The following is a 21,472-nucleotide window of genomic DNA, read 5'->3' on the forward strand; positions in this document are numbered from 1 at the left end:
ATTGGTTCATCTGTAATTTCGTTTATCTGGTTGTGGACCTAGCTTGCAAGTTGCAGTTGCCTGATTTCAGTGCTTCTGTTGTGTTTCTGGTTTTAATCAATGCAAAGGCACAACTCCTGACTTCTGCTTTCCATTCTTCTCTCTGTGCTGTGTAGCAAGGGTGAGGACACTTTTCCTTGCTGAAATCCAAGCAGAGTTTTCAGACAGTTTACAGTTAGCTAATAATAGTACAGAGAAAAACGGTTACATTTGCATGACACACCTTGAATGAAGCTGACTTTACATCCAGCCCCTCTGCATTAGAATCCCCCTCCCCACCCTTGCTTTAACCAGTGTCTCTGGTCAGGAACACTGTGGTGTCCAGGCTGACTTCACCTAGGAGTGACTGAGGTCAGGTGAGGGGTCAGAGGTGGAGTCATATCGCCTAATTAATCTAATAGGCTTATGGATAGAAGGGTGGCTGTGTGAAGTAACCTGGATGTAGTCGGGTATATATGAGTGCTACTGTGTGCCTTCACCTTTTGTTTGTTTGGGGTTTTTTAGAGGTGGTGGATGTAAGCTCTTATATTTTTGGAAGGTGTGTGTTTAAACTATGAAGAGTTAATAACAGCCCTTTTTTTTCTAGGAGGAAGAATCTCACAATACGCCAACAGCCAACACTCTTCTTGACACCAGCCATCTAGAAACAGACATCTGGTCTGCAATGCCAACACTTTCCAACGGGAATTCTGAGCCCAGAAGACCCAAAATAACATTTGATGATGTGTAAGTGTTTTTGGATCTCTGTGCTAGCTGCATGTTATGTAGTTGGGATTTTCATGCAAGCAGAGCTCCCAGTGAAAGACAGTGTCTTTGATTATAAGGCTGGCATTGGGCACCCGTGTGGATAGTGCTGCACAAAGGCACACACAGTTCCAGTCTTTACACATGAACCGCTGTCACTGATTAATGAAGACTCTGTTGATAAGTGTTTTCAGATCATGAATGTTGGTTCACAGTAATTCTTCATTTTTTTAATTTTAGCTCCTCTAATGGAAACTTCTTATACTTAATTAGTTTAAACTACTTTTCCTCTTCCTCTGTTCAGCACACACTAGTGGGTCCTTTGGTGGCCAGTTCCTACAGCGAGTTATTTCACATTCTGGTCACCCATCTTATCTTTGCGTACAGTTTCAGATTAATATCAGGTTAAGATTTAAAGAGATAAGTGGGCGTATATGTCAAAATTGTTCTTGGAAGCAGTCAGCGATTTTTCTCAAACAATGTTTGTCCAACTAAATGAAAATTAAGACTTGAAATAATTTTGTCTCTTCAGGCTTCACAATGCGGATTATTACATGCAAGAGGCTAAGAAGCTGAAGCATAAAGCAGATGCATTGGTAGGCTATCACAGGTTTTTTTGTCTCTTTCCACTATGGAGCTGGTTGTTACAAAAATATGCATTCTGAATGTCATCTAAAGCCTCAGAAACCAAGAGGAACCCTGCTATTGACTGAAGTATGCTTTAGATTGTACTCCATAAACACACTGTCTGCAACAAGTCAAATCCTGAGCACTATTCCTAACCTTTAAGAATTCATTCCCAAAAGAAGAAGCTCCTTATGATAGCTGGTATATCTTCTGAGGAGGAGCAGCAGTCATGCTGTTTATGAAGGATATAAGATAATGTCATGAAGGATGATGTGTATTTGAAATTTGTTTTCCTGTTCACTTTGAGACTAAAACAAAAGTGATGAAATATTCCATAACAGAAAGTTAAGAAAGGCAAATCACCCTCCACCTCATTATCATGTGGTAAAACTGTTTGATATTTCCAATTCAATTGTTTAAAATTTGCAACAATTGATTTTTAAATAGTACATTCATTTCTGTTGCATGCTTTTAGGCTGGTAAATAAAGACGCAACACACTGATTCCCAAAATATCTTGCAATGATGGGAAAGCTTTTTCTCTCATTTCACCCAGATGAAATTCCAGTAAAATTGACTTAATCTTGCAAAGTGTTTTGATTTTGATAAAATTACTTAATCTGACAGATTATACTCTACCATAGTTTGTTCAGTCCAAGCTATTGCTAGCACTGAAGTGCTTTTAATAGCCATTTGCTTTGTTGGTAGGGACTTTGCTCCTGCACGCATAGAGTGCAGAACAGCAGCTCATTCAAGCAGGATTAGTGGAACTTGACTTCTCTATTTTATTAAACTAAGATGTCTAAAATTGAGTGTGATCATTCACTTTGCCCCTCAAAATCACAACTGAAGAAGAACTGGGTGATTATTCACTTCTGGCTTTATTATTTTGAGCTTTTTGCTTTTTGTTATATTATTGGACATCAGGGATTTTGTGCTTGGAAATAAGTGTTTGTCAAAAACCAAAACCCTCAAAACAATCACATGCTATGTTCTTTAAAAAAAAATAAACGTTCTCCCTCTGCTGGTGGTGAGCTGAAGGAGAGTTGACACACCGAGCTGCCTGCTTCAGCTCTCCAGGCTCACTTTGACTTGGGGCACAGTGTCACCAAGGGTGTTTTCTGTGGGAGGTGGGTTCAGGTGCTTGGCACCCTGCCATGACTGTCAGTAAGTTAGCGGCCGTCCCTCTCAACCTGCCCATTCACAGGCAGTGGCTGCACCGATTCCTGCAGCCCCACTCCACAGAGCGTGTTCAGCCAGAGCCCCAGCATCTGCATGTGGGGAAGGCTGGCAGAAGCCAACTGACAACACCTCCCACAGCTGATTGACCTTTAAAGAAAACACACGTGGTTCTGGCACAGGAACGCCTGCTCCGCGCTAGCAAATATTTACAGGCTCAGGCCCTGGTGATCTCACCGTGCCCTGTCAATCCCCTGCCCGCTGCAGCCTGATTCACTCAGAAAGTGTTGACCTGTCTCCCATCCTCTTACCTTTGACTGTGCCTGGCGGAATCGAGGGTGTTTCTCAAGCAGAACTAAGAGGAGCAGGCACGGCACATTGTGCTGCTGCCCGCAGGCGGGCTGTGCCTGTCGCATGCGGTTTGACACCGCGAGTGCTCCTGTGGGAATGCGAGGCCATCCGCTACGATACAACTTGTTGGCAGATATAAATACCCGTGAATAAAGTATCTGCTTTTTCTTTCTGCTATTTAGGTCTCAACTTTTTTTTTTTTTTCCCACCCAATACAGCTGCTCACAAATTATCTCCGTGTAACACATTTGCTGTGCAGTCCCATAGTGTTAGTTGTCCTATGGAAACAATTGCTTCTGGTTACTTGGTGCTGACATGACAAAGCACACGCAGCACTGAAAGATGTGTGGCAGTGGCTAGAAAGATAGTGCATATGACCTTAAAAATGTGTCAGCAAATGTTAATGAGATCTGCGGCAACACTGTTCCTGAGCTTGTACAGAAAATAGATTCCTGGTGAAAGGCAGGACATTTTGCGTCGTATGGGAGCAACCCCATGAAAACTTCGTCTGGGACAGCAGTAAGGAATCAACTAGTTTGCACGGGCTGCTGCAGTGGCAACTGACTGTACCATATGGAAGAGATCTTGAGACCTCACTCTGTTCTCAGCTGAGCTGTGATGAGCTGGAGTAATTCCACCTACTCCACTAGAACCAGTATGGAGCAAAGGGCAGGATCAGATCCCATTTCTGGCTCAAACTGAGTGTCTGTTTTCAGTCTGCTTGCAGCCAGATTTCTTTTTTTATACCACAAAAAGTCATCTTTGGAAGACTTGAAGCAAGGAATTTGAAAAATATGCTGAGAAGTGGCCATTGGAATAGCGAGAAAATGTTTAGAATTGTTTCCCCTTTTGTGATCATTGAGTACCTATCAATTATACAGAGGCTTTGTACATAATCAATGCACAAGAGCAGAACTTGAAGTTAATGGTGTGCAGAGGGAACCACTAATACAGATTGCTTAGAAGTAGCCACAAAGACAAATATGCTGTTACCTTGGACTGATACTAAATGTTCTGCTTAATATATTGCTAGGATAGGCTTCCATTTTGTGAATGGAAAACATATGCAGATGCATCAAAAATATTTTGATAGAGACATACAAAGAAATTTTTAAATTATTTAAAGTATATTGGGTCTCTTATATCAAATGCCGCATTAGTGGAATTCTTACATCCAGCTATCAAAAATTGAAAATGTTAAATACTATTATAAATACTTACTATAAAAATGTCATATATAATATTCATTACGCACACAAAAAAGAGATCACTATGTCTAAGTCAGTTTAATCACAACCATTATGAGGGCTAAAACCTTTTGCAATAAAATCCTGGTAAAATAAAATATTTAGTAGTGCTATATTTTCTCCTTTTTTTTATGCTCTTTCAGTCATCACATAAGTGGTGAGGGTTTTTTTTTTTGGTCAACACTTAACACAGAATGTGGTTTCTGACAGATGGCATGGAGTTGTTACTTAACCCTTGCATAGTGACATTCAAAGTTAGTTCATATGTCAAGGAGCAATATGGATTTGTTCAAACACGCTTAGTGTCCCTCGTTGCCTGAGTAAGTCAATGCATGTCAAAGGACATGTGTTGACTTTCCTCTGTGGAGCATCTGGCCTTACACTACCTGAAAAGATTTGGTAAAAACATAGACCCTGCCTTAGATACTCTGTGGATTCATTCTTTACTACCAGCATCGCTTTGCTTCCATCCTAATGCTAGTGTTGCTTTGTATTATGATCTGTCTACCTAGAAATTAAATCTGAAGGATTTTCTTGATGGTGTCGTTCCCATTTCAGCTGGAGAAGTTTGGCAAAGCGGTGAATTATGCTGATGCTGCCCTCTCCTTCATCGAGTGCGGGAACGCTATGGAGCGAGATCCATTAGAAGCTAAATCTCCATACACCATGTACTCAGAGACTGTGGAACTCATCAGGTTAATGTCCTTTCTGTGATCATTTTCATAATCTCATTTCAGTCATAATTAGAACCTGCTATGTTTTAAAAAATACCATTTCAACGTATTAATGATTTGTCCAAGTCATCTTCATCTCAGAAGTCATCATAATTAGTTCTTGCCATTTTATTAATGTCATGGAAAATTTATAATTGATGGACACTGCTTTTATAAATTATCCCCTTTAGAGGTTATAATGTGAGTGTTATAATTTGCAATATTCATAAAATTAAAATTGAAATGTAGTGGGTGGAAGTAAAGTATAGTAATTTCACTGTTTGGCAATGACACTTGTCTTTTAAAAGGTGTAGTTTTATAATTCAAAACATTAAAGTGAGTCTATCAGGATTTCTATTACAAACCTTGTTTTTAGAGGTTTATAACTTGGCTGTTAAAAAAAAAAAAAAAGCCTGAAACTTAGATCATAGCCAGAGAGGAAGCTTTCCATGTATTGTATTAAAAAGTATATTTTTTAATGTTAAAGGAATGTGAACCAGCTGAATCAGTTTTAATATAGTTTTGTAGACTCATAGGCTAGAATATGGATGAGAGAGGCTTTACTTACTAATAAAATGTCTGAATTATTATTTTAGAATCTGCTACTGTTACCTATAGCTGTTCCATAGTGTTGGCTCCATAAAAATAATGGTCTCCTGAGTAACTCAGGGCTTGTTTGCTTTGCTTGCAGAAATTATGAAAGTGAAATCAAGCAGGACAACACGTTTTTTCCTCTTTACTGTGATGCACCTTTGCTCTCCCCAGTGTAATTACTGGCAGTTTACACAAGAGAAAGAAAAGGAAGCAAATCAGGCCCTAAATGTTTGGGTTTTAATATGACAAAGTGGTTTTTTAACAAGCAGGATTTTAACATGCCAGATTAGCTATTAGGGACTGCCAAAGATAATGCATGTGTTACATTTTGAATAAATAGGTATTTACATAATAAAATGTATCAAATCTTGAGCAGATCTCTCAGGTAAATAATATGCCTGTTAAATATTTAAAGTCATGTTTTTACATTTTACACTTCATAAAGAGAAGAAAATCGAAAGAGATTACTCAACAAAAAATGATGTTCACTCAATACTTGCAATCCAAGTTAAACCTTAGAGAGCAGAGGACTTAAGGAAAGGAGCCACCTACCTCTGCTCCACTGTGCTGAAACTCTTCCTGCACCCTGACAGTGTTCAGTGCTTCGTGTCCTGAACTACACAACTACAGTTGTATGGCAGGATAAATTGCATTTAAAGAAATAGTCTTTAAAGAAGGCTACATGATAGACCTTGGCATGGAAGCAGAACCTGAGCTGCTTTTGGATTGCTCTTTGAACTGCTTTTGGCTGTGGAAGAATCTGGAGGACTTTGTTATAGTAGATCTCTAATTTCTAAATAGCTAAATCAGGTGAGATTAATTCCACCAGCTACCATCAAAGGTAGAGCTTAATTTACCAACTCTTGTTTGCAGCATCTTGTAGGCAGCCAGTGGGAGACTGATTTGCCCATTCAGTCTGTCACTGGCCAGACATGGAAAAAAGGGTGATTGCCCAGGTGACCAGCAGGCTGGTTGGTACAGGTTCAGTAACTCCGTGGACAAATACACAATTCTTGTGGGCTACACTGGGTGCTGAATGTACAAACCAAGCACGCAGCTGTGCCCACACACTTTCTCAATGTGGCTCCTAGTGTTAACATAGATTTGTACTATGAGATAAGAAATAAAAGATTTTTCTCACTTTTACTCCTCCCTTCATCAGAGGCACCATTTTCCCCTTTTGCACTAGCTGTGTCTGCCCTGAGACAACCTATTTGTGAAAGCAAGTGGAGCATCAAAGAGATTGGGAATATCAGATCTGACTGTCAAAGGTGTTTTAAGTTAATGGTGATGCTAAAATCCCTAACATTAACACTGAAAATCCCAGAGACATGTATCTTTGTGTTTGATCAGACTCATTCAGTATGACTGGAACAACACCACCAAAGAGCAGGTGAGACAGGACACGGAGGAGGCACATCGCGTGGTGTGCTACAGCTGCAAGCTGGGGGCTGGTGATGGGGGTGGTGGGAGGAAGGCAGAGCGAGAGCAGCACTGTCTGCCTGCACTCCATTACCTCCTTGTAAATGAGAACTCATCAAGGCTGCCTGGATACCTTAAAACTTTCTTACGCAACGCTGAACTCTATTACTTATTCTAACACAAGTACCTGTGAAATTGCATTAGGGCTCAGAACAATGATTTTATGCGATGAATTGATTTTCGAGAGACTAAATGCAAGGAATGGAGTGTGCTCAGTTAAAGGAAGAAAAGAAAGAGAGAGGATGTAGGAGTACTCAATCTTTGATCATCCAAATGCTGGACAGCAGCAATTAAATAGAGAGGGAAGACCAAGTACACGAGACTCATAAATTAATGGACCCAAGAACTTAAAAAGCTGTGAACATGACCTTTCCTGTATATAAACCCATTTTCTATATAAAATATATTGAAAGCTTTGAAGAAGCATTTATGAGAAGGATTTTGAAAGTATTAGTCAAGCCCAAAGTATTATATGTAAAACCTTGTTATATATTACTCTACTCTTCAGTACATATAGGGCCAAGATCTTATGCTTCTCTCCAAAACTCATCACAAATGTTTGCAGACCTCAGCCCAGAGGGCTGGATATAATATCGTTAATATGCCCAAGAATCGTTCACCATGTTGGCCCAGAAAATGGGTTGGTGATTTACTTTAGTCCTCCAGATTTTAAGTGGTGCTTTCTGTTGAATTTTACGTTGATGTCCTCATTATAGGACAATGTGAACATTAACTATTGCAGTCAGAGAATATCTATGTGTGGCTGTGTGTTCAGAGTGTCACTAGTATTCCTGGAAATATCTTAACTCTCAATTTCTTCTCTCCTCACCTTTCTGACAAGGTATGCGATGAGACTCAAGAATTTCACAGGCTCTTCTGCCACGGAAGGGGACAAGAAATTAGCAGTTTTATGGTGAGTCCCATTGCGACAATGAGAGAAGCAGCTAAAGTCTTAAGGAGGACTTTAAAAGTACTGAATTACTTAAGCGGCTTACAGAAGATCATTATTCTTGTTTTCCATTAAACTATTAAAGGATAACTAATGGATTTCTTCAGCAGCTGACTAAACATTTATTCTTCTAATTTATACTCTTATCAAGATGGGATTTTAATGCTTTCGACCACTTTTTTTTTTTTTCTTTCTCCATTTGCTTGTTTCAAAATCTAACCTTAGAACAGAAACTCCAAAATATAGGTCAGCATTTATTTTTTTCTACAGTTTATAGGTTTCATTAAGCAATGGAATTAACATAATCCTTTCCTAATTACCACAGCTACCGATGCTTATCACTTCTCTACTTGAGAATGTTTAAACTAAAGAAGGACCATGCTATGAAGTACTCCAGATCTCTGATGGAATATTTTAAGGTAATCTTTATTCTGTTTAATTTATTGATATGAAATGAAATTCATACCAGCAATGAGAGCTCTCACAAGTATAACTGCATGACTTAAAAGTCCCACATTTAACCTCTCCCCAGGGAAATGCAGGCAGGATGGCTGCCAGGGAGTGGGGACAGAAGTGATTTAGGAGATTTTTGGATTAGTCACTTGATTCAAAGGACCATACTCAGTAATTCTACTGAAATAACATTATTCTCAACATCATGTAATGTTTATGCAAGTTTCTGTAAAGGAAACTGATTCTTTCAAGATTTCCATGTGCAAGTGATTATGAACTGACCCCCAATGAACCATAATAAAGCAATTATTTAGGCTTTAGTTAGTTAAATTTACATTTTAAATTCAGTGAAATTTGCTGAAGCTTATTGCAGGCTCAGAGATTTCTTCTTTTATTTCTGTGGAGCTTCAAATTGCCTTATCTATGTCTTGAAAGTTTGCCTTTACCTTGAATCGAGTGGAGATCAGCTGATTGTCATGACTCGGTGGTGTTTTCGTTTACCTTGTCAAATGCTGTTTACCCAGGGTAGGAATGACAAATCATTCCTAAATTAAGAGACAAACAGAATCTTTCTTCAGCTCTGTCAAGATTTTGATATTTATATTTTACTGGTTAATGCTGTCTGAAGCATACATTAATTCTTGCACTTTATTACTACACATTATTCTATAATTATGTAATTATACTGGTTTGTCAGCCCATCAGTCTTTTTTTGTTGTTTTTTCCATCCTCTGTGAATTTTTTTCCAGGCTTTGACATACTAGTACTGCAAAGCGGTAAAACTTTTAACACTACAATTTTAATATTTTCATGTACATGGTGATAAAATGGTCCTTCTGCTGTCAAACTCCAGTGCTATCATGCTCACAACCACCACTTAGCCATGACTTCCCTGGTGTCCTCTGTGTGTGTCTCTGTGACTTCAGTAATGTTGCTCCTGATCTTCTGCTTAAATTGAGACTCTCTTGAAGTCATTTGGAGTGCCTCAGTTCTACTCATGGAGCTTTCTTTCAGTTAGGGATTTGCACAACAAATTAAGTTTGAACTGGAGACATCTATAGCCTCAGCATTTTCATGAAATGTATTCCATCCACTTCAGATTTTATCCAAGATGAATGTAGATTATCTCTTAAAAAAAAAGGTTATTAGACAAATCAGATGATAAACTTTTTCTGCAGAAGGTAATGATTTCTTTAAAAAAAAGAAAAAAAAAAAAAAAAAAGGGGGGGGGGGCTGGGGGAGATTCTCTCTTCCCTTAAAGCCACTTTACTTTCTCTAGCTGTGCAAATAGGTGCAATGAAGAACACATTACTACTCGTAGCATAAGACCATTTTACTCCATCCACACAGAGAAAATGTCTTTTAATGCAAATGAAAATAAGAGAAAAAAATTTAAAACTTAATAAAATAGACAAATCGGGGAATGGCGGTTTTAGGCATCCAGTTGAAGCTGAGTATTCCAGCTAGCGTTGCTGTGTGTATGCTGTGGGCACTGTAACCCACTGGCTAGAAGTGTCTTTGAGTGTATACAGATTGTATTGTCAGGATCTTTTTGTAGTAAAGGCATAGGAGGAGAAGAGAAAAGAATGGGAGCTTTTGACTACATATTGGTTTTGTATTGTTACACAATATTCTCTGTGTTCACCAGTGACAATCTGTAATACAAATGAAATAAATTGTTTGAATAGAGTTGTTATTCAAAATTTTGCACAATTTTAACTGTGAAAAGCAGCCTACTGTTTACAGCAGAGCTGGAGAGGATTTTTTTTTTTTGGCAGAATTGTTTTTCATATTTTTCCTCAGAAATACCACTTTGTCCAAATTGAAACCATTTGTGGACAGAACTGGTTCTGATTAATTTCCAATTAAAGGTTTCAAATTGATATTTTTGACATTTCAAAACAGCAAATAACAATTCATCATAAAAGTAGTTTTGAAATTTAGCAACAACTTGGAGTAAAATATAACTAAAATGATACATTTTTAAAATTGAAATCAAACTTTTTAAGATTAGCAAAAGTAGCATCCTTTGATGTATTTCACCTAACAGTTTGAGGAAGATTTTTATGTTTTTGAAAATGTGTTGTCAATACTCATTGACAAAAATATTTCAAATATTTTCATTCTGAAATAACTACCTCCAATTGAGATCTAGTCTTGATCCTGACAGGACTTGTATTTGTCTCCAGATACTGTTGGGAACAATCCCCAGACACTAGTAACTAACATCAAAGCTGCTTCTTCACCCTTGAAGATTTTCCAGGGGAGTTTAAGATCTTCCTCCTTCTTACATATGAGTGGGTGGCAAAAATACACACTACATATACTCTGTACTGCAAAACACTCCATTTCATGCTCGCATCTTTAATAAAACACAGCATCATGCTGTACAGGAACATCCAGGCAAGGCCAGTATTGTGGTTTGGGCAGTGTTTTCTGCTTTGGTCAATACTGTTTGGCACATTTAGCTGTATTTTAGAAGTGAAGGGTAGGATTTTGCTCCCAGAGTCAGTTGTGTGACCTTGGGCCATGCCCTGAGCTGCTCCGTGCTCCGCAGAATCTCTGTGCCTCACATCCAAAGGAGTGATTACAGTAACCAGATGAATCTTGTAATCATGATGGTAATACTTTGCAGAGAACTTGTAAAATTGGATTGAATTTTCACTGTGCGTGCTGGCTTCTTTGCAAGGGAGCTCGGAGTAATTGTTTTCAGAAAGTACACATAGATAGCTTCAGCCCTGATACTACGACTTTTTATGGGAACTAAGTATGATACCACCCAGTTTGAGCAAGACTGGAAAAATCTGGGCTTCGTTGTTGCTGGGCAGTCTTTTTGTACAGGGTTGTACAAGGCACTACACAGACATGAAAGGCAGAATGAGTAAACAGGTTAGGAAAGTCAATTTGTGCAAATAAAACACATAAAAACAAAGGCATTCAAGCAGGTCCCTACTAGAAGTTTTATTTCTACTACTATCTGAATCCCAAGCCACTTTCCCTAGCAACTTGGGAGGGATTAATTTCATTAAGGTATCAACCCAAATTATTTTTGTTTCTTATTAAAAGATTGCAGGTCCCCCTAAAGATAAGAAATAATTTGCACTCTGAAGAACTTACTTTGTAGAATAAGTTTCAGTGGTAATTAAACCACTTCTTTGTGAATGACTTCTGCTTTTACTGGAACTTTACTGTATTCCCTCTTTCATCAAGTGACTTTCAAGTTACTGGTTGGAACCTACCAATCATCCACCACCCACTTCATTATGGGACCGATGTGCAGAGGTGTTCTGCTACATGCACTGTAGCTCTTGCAAAGAAAACGGGGAGAGTTGAGCCTTGTGTCATCAATATTCATGTACTTGCATTGCCTCTATTTACATTTTGGTTTTGTATTTACAGAACTCTTCAAAAGCCTCACAGGCCCCCTCACCTTGGGGCGGCAACGGAAAGTGAGTATTTTCTGCTGAGTACTTCTGTCTGGGAACAAGTGGTTCCAAGAGGGGGGGAAGTGTTTTGGTGCCTCTAAAGGCAAAGGACAGGCCATGACTCAGTGGTTTGGGAGCTCCAGGTATGTTTTGAATATGTAGCAGGTAGAAAATGTTCTTCTGGACTGCAGAATTGATCTTACAGCTGCCTTGGGCTTGTGGGGGTGAGGGGCTCCCACTGAACTGAATCGGGTACCCACGTGAGCCACCCAGAGTGGGTGGGAAGGAAGAGCTGGAACACACCTTCTTTGTGCAAAGCCTCCTTAAGTCGAAAATCCGCTGTGGTGGGTCTGCCCTGAATTCTTTGACAGTTTGCTTCTCAAGCCAAATGAAGGCCATAAAAATATCTGTTAATTAGCTAGCAAGTACTATGTCATTTCAGGAAGCCAAAGTAAAGTTAACCTTCATTGCAATGATTTTTCAATGATTCGTTCAGTAATGAAAGACCAATGAATATTTCATTGATATATGGTAAGTGCTGTTTAATAAAACTGGAGGCGTAATAGTGGTGAAAATGTGAAGGCACTTAGTCAACCAATTATCAGTGGTTCCATACTAATGTTAAAACACCCTCGCCTCAGATATGGCATCAGGGTAATGCCATTACAATCTGCTGTTCAATGAAGGTGCGTCGCTGCTGCAACCTTGCCCTTATCTTGCAATGTCTATTGCCACCTGCTACACATTTCTCCTGCTCCTTTCTCCTGGCCATGCACACAGACACTCTTTATTTGAGTAGACCGAATTCTAGGTGAAAATTATTATTGTTAATGGTCCTTTCTGGTGGTTCATAAGAAGAAATTACTATTAGACACTCCAAAGAAACAAAGTAGTAAAACTGTAGAAGGAACTGAAGGTTAGCACACAAAGAGTTGAAGTTTTCTAACAGACTTTGTTCTGAATCTGTGCAAAAACAAAAATTCCAACATTTTGCTTAAAGGAAAGTATTGTCTTAGATGATTCAAAATATTTTGGGATATACACACACACACACACCAAACACACAAAATTATTTTGAATGTCTATGTGTATGTAGTTATGTAAGTATACATTATAACACAAATCAAACTGATGAAATACAAAATCTCTTTAAGTAAAAAACAAAAAGATATTTTATCATTGGAAAAGCAACTACTAAATTAAATTATTCAATATGTGCCAGTTTTTCAAGGCATTTAAATGTCAGTGAAACCTTGTCTTGCAGTAAAAATATACCAGAAGATTTACATAAAGTTTTAGTGCTGAAATAGACCACTGGGGCATTACATCTCTTTTGTTCCTTAAGAAGTGGCTTATACCTAAAAATTACATGGAGCCAAAGTTATCCTTTTATTCCTGTCCTATAATATGAAGTGTGTGCTCTGCAGGTGATGACATCTCCCTTGCTATTGAAAGGAGCTGATTAGGTGCCCAGGATTTAGAATCAGTGAGTTTTGCCTGGAGGAGAAAATTCTTGTCCAGCCACAAGGTAGGCAGCAGAAACCCAGCACTGGGGTCAGCATCACTTCTGACATGACACCCAGCTGATGGGTCTCTTATCACTAACTTTGGAGATAAGGAGTAAAGCTCTGGAAGTGCACACCTCTGCCTTTTATTCAGGGAAGTAAGCACTTGACATGTATGAATAACTGAATATGACAAGGCCTTGTTATATTGGTGTTATTACGACACCTGTGACCCCACACACAAAGACCACAGTCCAGGTATTCTGTCCCCTCTGTCTCTAGCCTCAGAAGCTCTCCAGCTGGCTCATAGTTGCCGTATATCTTGGGTGGGGATTGTCACAGGCCCGGTGCTGCCACTGACAGCATGTACCATGCCTTCCCCAGGCCTACTCACTCTACAATTTCCTCCTATTCCCCTGCAAATTTGTACCAGATGGGAAGAGAAGTCACACAGCACAGAGGAGAGACCAAACACCATCAGGGCATGGCACAACTGGAGACGGGTCAGCAGCCTGATTCAGAATGGGGAGACAGCAGGGGATTCTTAAATCTTTTTTTTTAACAAAGCAAAACTTACCCATTGCCATGAAATGTAGTCTGCTTGGGATCTCAAACCATCAAAAATCTCAGCTTGGCTTACCGGAATTTCTGGCCTCTTTTGTTTGAAAGGGTTGTGAACCTCTACAAAATTGGCCTGAGTTCCAGACTGGCAATGAAACAAATTTTCCCTGGTTTCATTACAGAAATGTTTCCCACCTCTAGCGACAGAAAGCACAAAATAGAGAGATTTAATAGACTCGCCACAGTAATAATGGCTGTGCACAACAGGGTAAATCCAATGAACAATGTGCTTTATTTGGCAGAAGTGCGTCAGCTTGTTGTAAGTGGGTCTAACAAAATACTCCTGGTCTCCTCAGTTACTTATGATTTTTAACTGCTCCCAGACCTAATCTAGTATAGTTCAGCTCTTCTGTGCATTAAGGACACTGCGGCATGTCAAGTAACCAGGAGGTTTTCGGACTTAAAAATGAAATGTTTGTGCCGTAGGATATGGTTAAACTATAACATATGAGCTGTGTAAAAAACTGCTAGCTGCTGAATTAACGTGGTTTCTGGAAAAATAATGTATCGCAGGAGCCTGGTGTTGAGCACAGGTAATAGCAGGGCACTGTGGGCAAATCTGCAGCAAAAGCTGGTGCAGTAAATGCCTCTCAGCCCAAGGCTGTGCCTGGTGGCGGTCAGTCCTGCCGCACCTGCAGGGTATCTGCACAGCTGCTCTGTGCCCAGGCTTCGTGTTCAGGACCATTGACGGTGGTTTGTAAAGCCAAGAAGAGGAGCCTTTCTGTCCTAGGGTTCGGATCAGGCCCGTAATGAGTCTGGGTGAGCTTGATGCTGTTGCATCAGTGGCCAGCTGTCAAGAGAGGGATTGGAACATCCCCGTCTGGAGAGTTTTGGTGTCTTTGCTTCATGCAGAGAGCGCCAGGAGCATCTCAGCCCTGCGCTTCGAGTGTCTTCCCCAGCAAAGAGAATGCATTTGTTTAGGTAAGTGGTTCCAAATGGGGGCAGAAGAAGAGATTTTTGGAACCCATAATCTTGTTCACTGAAACAAATTTTCAGAGAATAGCTGTATGTGAGCGTTCATCGCTGCACTGCTCTAAACATGAGCTGGCTGTGCTGACCTCCACGCTGCCTGCAGCCAGCAGGTGATGCCTAATTGCTGGTGTTAGAATTAAAGGAAAATCTATGTTAGAACATTAGTGCTGCGCTAAGTAGAGTGACTTAAAACACTGCTCTGTACAAAACTGTGCAGATGAACTGTAGGCAATTGGAAACAAATCTCCGTAGCCAGTCTTAAAGAATCCTATAGAGATACTCGTAATCCTACAGTACCCTCATCTCCTAATACTGCTCTGCAGGGTGCTTTTAAGACTTGCACTTTACTTATTGTGGTGACTGTATTTGGAGCAAACTGTCATTGTGGTTTCCACAAAATGCTTTGATAATAAGCCAATATTGCACATTGAGTGTTTTCTAACTGCCATTGCAGCTTCTGGCAGCAGGTAGAAAAATCATTACAGCCATGAGATACTTCTTTCTCTGAAAGATTGCTCTATTTTTATGATAGATTTTTTTTTTAAATAGCAGGTTCATTTGTAGGGAGAATTAAATCCCTTTTTATTTTCAGTCATTCCAGGTTTATAAGCTCTCCTTTCTCATAAAACCAGGAGATACTACTGCACATTCTCCCCTGACTGGGGTGCAGAGTTAATTTTTCAAGTGCATTTAGGATAGCAATGAGAAGGACTCACTCTCCCTTTACCTCTCACAGGAGCACAGAAACACCATCACCAATGTCCCTGAGCCCGTCCCCCGTCAGCTCTGCTGGAAGCAGCGCGGGCAGCACCGGCTCCTCCTTGGCAGGGACCATCACCATCCCTCAGCGCATCCACCACATGGCCGCCAGCCACGTCAACATCACCAACAACGTCCTGCGGAGCTACGAGCACTGGGACATGGCTGACAAGCTGACTAAGGAGAACAAAGGTGCCCCACTCAGCTTCTTCCTTATCCCTTTTGGCTTTAGCTTGCTTTCTGTTCTTGTAGGCGTTGTTGGGAATTGGACCCAGAGCCACCGCATCTAGGAGCACAACTGTGACAGCTTGAGCAAACAGACCAAATCTGCTTGCTGGTCACTGTAGCCAACGCGTATCTTCTCTTGTCAAGCACAGAGCGGGGATGTCTAACACATGCTGAACATGGGGTTATCAGAGCAGCTGGCAAATAATTTAGCAAACATGAGCCCCAACTGATGAGAGCTTTTGAGTCTGCAAATTCGTTCACAGTTTCAGCTTCTCATAGAGCACCGAGGTTATTTTCATACTGCTCTGTCAACCGGTATAAGACTATTAAAATGCAAGCTAGGATAATAAGCAAACATTAGATTTTATGTTTATGCAGGGAGTCCGATTAGGAGATGTCCACTGAAAGCCATGACCTTGACTCTCTTATGGCTGGATTGCAAATCTGCTTATTTATTCCTAACAACAAAATGTCTTTACCACAGTTGTTTCAAGGGAGCTTTGGCAAGCAGTTTGTGACTGGGTTATGTCGAGTATAGAGGAGTGGCTGAGATGTAACTAAAGGACAGATCTGGCCTATTGTTGGCCAGCTGTGAACTTCCCCATGATAATGTAATTATTCAGATTCCAGCTTTGGGCTTACACAAATCATTAACAAAGCTTTCTTTGACACTAGAGGTGCAGAGCCTAACTGGGAAATATTCTCGTCATGAATTGGCTCATTCTCTTAAATTATACTGAGATTTCCGATCGCTGACTTTTCCTGACAAATGTGCTCACTGTCTGCAGTTTGATCTTACTCCCATTAATGTCAGTGGCAAATTTCCACTGATTTAGAGAAACTAAGCTTGAGATTTATAGAGTTTTATGTCTGAATGGTGGGTCATAATGATCTATCCCTGGATGAGGAACAATAATAGAAGTTCTGTCCAGTCCTCCCCACTGCTTCTTGTCTTTGTTCACGTTGGTTAATTTAGTAGCAGTGCAGTCATTTTGGATTTTTTCCATAGCAGCATCCATTTTCACAAAATGTGAAAGTGATTCGCTGTCAAATGTACTGTAGAATGTTACAGGGGGAATGCAGAGGGATGCTCTGATAGGAGAAAGAGATGACGATAATCTTGTAATTAGCCCTGTGTGTTGTGGAGTTGTTAAATGTTCTACTTGGTATTGAATCAAATAGCTCAGGCATTCAGCCAGCAGACAGAAAATGTACCCAGCCACTGCTGTTATCAGTCCTAGAGCTGGATGAGAAAAAACCTGCTGACTCTCTTTCTGCATTTTCCCCCCTACACTCTTCTTTGTTCTCTTTTTGATTTACGATCAAATAAACCCAATTCTGCAAAGCCATATAGGAACAATCTTTATTCAGATGAGCAGTCCCTTTGACTTTAGTGGGGCTGGATGCATGAATAAGGGTTTCTCACATGAGCGAGACATCTAAGGTTGTGCCCTGTTCTTTCATATCTTGTTTCACAAACTGCAGCCATGATACAGGGAATGGAAAGCTGGTGTTACTTCAAATTTCATTAAAGTATTACAAACCATTGGAGAGAGGGATCAGAGTTTCATACATGCTATAGCGTGTCTGTCTTTACATTTGGTCTGGAAAAATACCTCATTGCTAATTGAACACATGATTTAAAGTTGCGTGCTTAAACACAAACTGCAATTTGAAAAATTCATGGTGTAACAAAAAGTGTATAAGAGCTGCTGTGGTACTCTGCAGGTCTTTGTCATATCACATGATGGATTCCATTTCCAGAAGGATATATTTAAGACGCTTTGATGTGAGAAATGTTGCAATGCTTCATGAAACTTAGCTGTAATTATTCCAGTAGATGTCATCTGCACCTCTCAAATAATTCAACACACCTATATCGTGCTGGCTGGGACAGGACTTACCCTTTCCTGTCGCTGTCTTTAACCTACCTTTGCCAGCTGGGTTGGCTGTTGCAGTGCCCAGGTTCTGGTACACTAACTGGGGACTGTGAGTTCAAAAATGCCCCATGACAGCAAACAGGATAGATGCAATCCCCAGACTCTGCCTTGAGTTCCAGGTAAAGGATAGATCTCTTGGCTTCTCTCTCAGTGGTTTGGGCGGTCAGTTCACCAGAAAAAAAATACATTTTTTTCTCCCTTTGAAAGAGGAATGATCTCAGAAAACAAACAAACAAACACAAACCCACAAAGAAACCCACATTTAAGATAGAAATGAATTTTGTTTCTGAAAAAGAACAGATCCAGTAACTTTTTTTTTTTTTTTGTGGTCAGCTCTCATTGATTGTTTCTCATTGTTTCTGTTGTCTTCAGAATCACAGGGGGTGTCTTGCCCAAGAACATGTCCCTGATGAGCTAATGGAGTTGGGTAAAAAAATGTGGCCCCATCGTTGTCATGTCTAATAGCCTTTACATCTGGGTCTTACTGCTGTCTAACACCTAAGAGATGTTTCTTAGGTCATGACCATGCAGACACAAGAGATATCTTCCATGTTGTCAGAGCTGTGCAGCCTTCCTTTGTCCACAGCTGTCAGCTTGGGTTTTGTGCTCCTCTAAGCAAGCCTGAACGCTCCCAGTTTGGGCTTGACTTATGTCCAGCTGGCTCAGAGCAGGAGACAGAAGCCTTTCTTGTCAGCCTGACAAAAGATGTGCCAGTAAAATAGAAAGGCATAGCAAGAGGGAGAACAGCAGAACTGTGACCCATCAAGATGATCTGGTTTGAAAAGGAAAGCGGGAACATACTGCCATGTACCTCTGTTTGAGTTTCGCCTGGTCAGTAGAGTTCAGAGTGTGTGGGAGAGTTCATGGAGTTTGCCATAAACTCTGCATCTGTAGCTAAACTTCAGACTTCCCAAAACCAAGCCATGGGCTGGTTTGTGTTGGATCACCTAGAGAGTTGTTCACCATTTATAACATCTAACTCTCAGCTGACTTTACAAAATCCGATAATTTTTTTAAGCTTCTAAAGAGAGTGGTTCTTTTTCTCTACAGTAGAAAACTATCAGCTCAGTAGTGATAAAGGCTCATTCTTTCACATATTAAATTAACAAGTGGCTTCAGTTCTTGCAGCTTTTTCAAGAAATGTTAAACTGAAATTAGGCTTTAAGGTGAATTCTCAGTGTTTAAAGCAATTATTATTTATTTGACCCCAGAATGAGATCTCTAGCATGCAAGCAAGACAGTGCATTATATCACTTCTAAATGTATTGATTTTACACTGGAGGAGGGGAATAAAAGACAGAGGAAGGAAGATTAAAAGTAACTGCTGGCTGCAGCATCTTAATGCAACTGGTGATAGCCCTAAGCTCTCATTATGCTTGCCTCCAGCCAAATCGCTTTGTGCTGTGATACTGCTGTAGCTCCCGAGCTGACCAGGGTCAGGCTGTCAATACTTGGATGGAAGACCTCAAAGCAGCACTTACTTGCTGAAGAAAGTACTGATAATGATTTTGTACCTGGCATCTGCTCTCCCGAACTGCCGCCAATACCGCGTTAGCTGGCGGAGTGCCACGCGCTGGATTTTAGATAGGGTGAGAATGTGAGGGCTCAGCCACCGGTTATTGTAATTGTTGGTTGTTATCTGAGCTCTGAGGGGCTTTCAACTGAGAGCAGGCTCCCACTCGCCTAAATATAGTGTAAGTGTTGTGTATGTGGGAACGCCTGCGCCCCAGTGAGCAAAAAGACAAGTGTGGGAGAATAGAGGACACAATCCAGTTCTCCATTGAAAGCAATTAGGAAAGGTCTGTTGGCCCTAACAGGATTAGACTTTCACCCAGAGAGTGTCTAACACATGGCGTAAAGTAGACTGGTGTGTTGCTTCCTAACTATGGCTCTCTGTTTAGTCACCTCCTGTTAACCCTTCCAGCACCACATCCCGGTGGTCTTACCCATCTTTTCTTTCTCGTTATACGTTCCCATCTCCTAGATGCTATTTTCCCATTGTATTTGCTCGCCCCTCTTCCTTCTCCCCTCCCACCCTCCACACACATCCTCTGGGGGCTGCAGCTGCATCAGGACGAGCAGAGGGCCAAAACTGCTGCAATGGCATTAACAAAAATGGGAGAGTGGGGAAAAGAGCAAGCCACATCTTCTGCAAAGATCCAGATGAGCTCTGCATGCCCAGGAGAGGATACAGCGTGGAAGAGGAAGTGCCACAGTTCATTGCAGCTAATTAAATCATGCAGTCAGCAAACCTAGGCTCAAAAAACTGAAAGTGCAGATCATCAGAACTAAAGGAAGACTGTTGGCAACGACTCATACCATGTTGTGGTTGACTTGCACCATGGATAATCTAATTTGGTCTGTTTAAATATATTGTTGCCTTTACTTAAATTCTTTCCTACTGACCATGTGCTCATGTGCAGAACGTCTTGAGAACGCACTAATTAATTGCACTGCTGATGCTGAGTGGGAAATCACAGTAATACATGTATTTCTGTACCATTATCTGAAACAATGACTTCTGTTTCTTGTGTGTTGCAGAGTTCTTTGTAGACCTGGACTCAGTGATGGGACCCTTAACACAACACAGCAGTATGACCAATCTGGTTCGTTACGTTCGCCAAGGACTCCACTGGCTCCGCATTGAGGCTCATTTGTTGTAGTGACTGCTGCCCTGTTCATAACATCCCCATTCTTCTACCTCTACCAGCGCAGAGACGATCACTGGTGGAACTCCACTCATTTCTGGAAGTTTATTCATGTAACTTCATTTTTATTGCCTTTTTTAATATCCTATCTATTGGAAGTAGAAGTCACCATAAATGGAACTTATGACTCAAGAGCATTATGTGTTGTACCATCTAATCATTTTCGACAATTTTCTATGCCTTGTGTCTCCTGGATCCTTCCATCCTTATGTGCTTTATGGAACGGTACATTCCCTGCAGTATTGTTTTAAGTCCATGCTGCCTTCAAGTGAAAATGAAAAAGCACTTTGAGAAGATATGGATTCCTGAGAAATAGTACAAAGCGTCTTAAGTATTTGAGGGTATATATGAGAAGTCCCTTCTGAAATAAATTAGTGGAAGTTATAGCTATTAATTCAAAATCATCTTCTGAACCTGAACCAAGCTTTTCGACGCTTAATTCTGACATCATTTCCTGACACAGTACATTCCTGAAATTTCATCTTTCCTACACTTAATCTCTAAAAGAGAACTTTGAATATCTTACAGGTACAAAATGTAAGATCACCAAAGGTGTGAAGAGGTAAAAGGTTGAAGGAATGCCTCATTAAAGAATGATGACACACTATGCAATGAGGTTTTGATATTCCATTCTTCCTGTTTATTGTCGACTTAATAAGTTCAGTAGGCAGCAGATTTATTGCAGTTTTTAGGCAATTTCAAAATATTAGCTTTCATAGTCTTATCTACCATTCCTATACTAAATCTGTGAATTTTCTTTCAGTTTTACTGTTTAGTCTCAAACAAATACTCATCCAGGTTTTTTCTTTGTAGAACAATCTCTCCTTGCATAGTGACTCAATGAAAGCAGATTTTAACAGGACCGCTACACTCTAAGCATTGATATTGTATGTAAAGTCCATTAATAAGTGTATGCAGATTCTTCATGAAACTCTCT

General features: G+C 40.3%; 1 protein-coding gene across 1 annotated transcript in view; it reads left to right on the forward strand.

The window, feature by feature from the left end:
- AFF2 (AF4/FMR2 family, member 2) overlaps positions 1-21,253 on the forward strand; it is a gene marked incomplete at its 5' end in the record, with an annotated part of 32,899 nt that extends 11,646 nt beyond the window's left edge. Inside the window, 9 exons of the mRNA XM_010086025.1 lie at positions 626-765; positions 1,316-1,379; positions 4,745-4,881; positions 7,817-7,888; positions 8,250-8,343; positions 11,320-11,322; positions 11,777-11,826; positions 15,637-15,851; positions 20,369-21,253. Of these exons, the coding sequence (XP_010084327.1) occupies positions 626-765; positions 1,316-1,379; positions 4,745-4,881; positions 7,817-7,888; positions 8,250-8,343; positions 11,320-11,322; positions 11,777-11,826; positions 15,637-15,851; positions 20,369-20,490 (897 nt within the window). The remainder of the gene's footprint in view (positions 1-625; positions 766-1,315; positions 1,380-4,744; positions 4,882-7,816; positions 7,889-8,249; positions 8,344-11,319; positions 11,323-11,776; positions 11,827-15,636; positions 15,852-20,368) is intronic.
- Between the last annotated feature and the right edge of the window lie 219 nt (positions 21,254-21,472).

This window comes from Pterocles gutturalis, unplaced genomic scaffold, assembly GCF_000699245.1.
Source record: "Pterocles gutturalis isolate BGI_N339 unplaced genomic scaffold, ASM69924v1 scaffold41420, whole genome shotgun sequence".
NCBI classification, from domain to species: Eukaryota; Metazoa; Chordata; class Aves; order Pterocliformes; family Pteroclidae; genus Pterocles; species Pterocles gutturalis.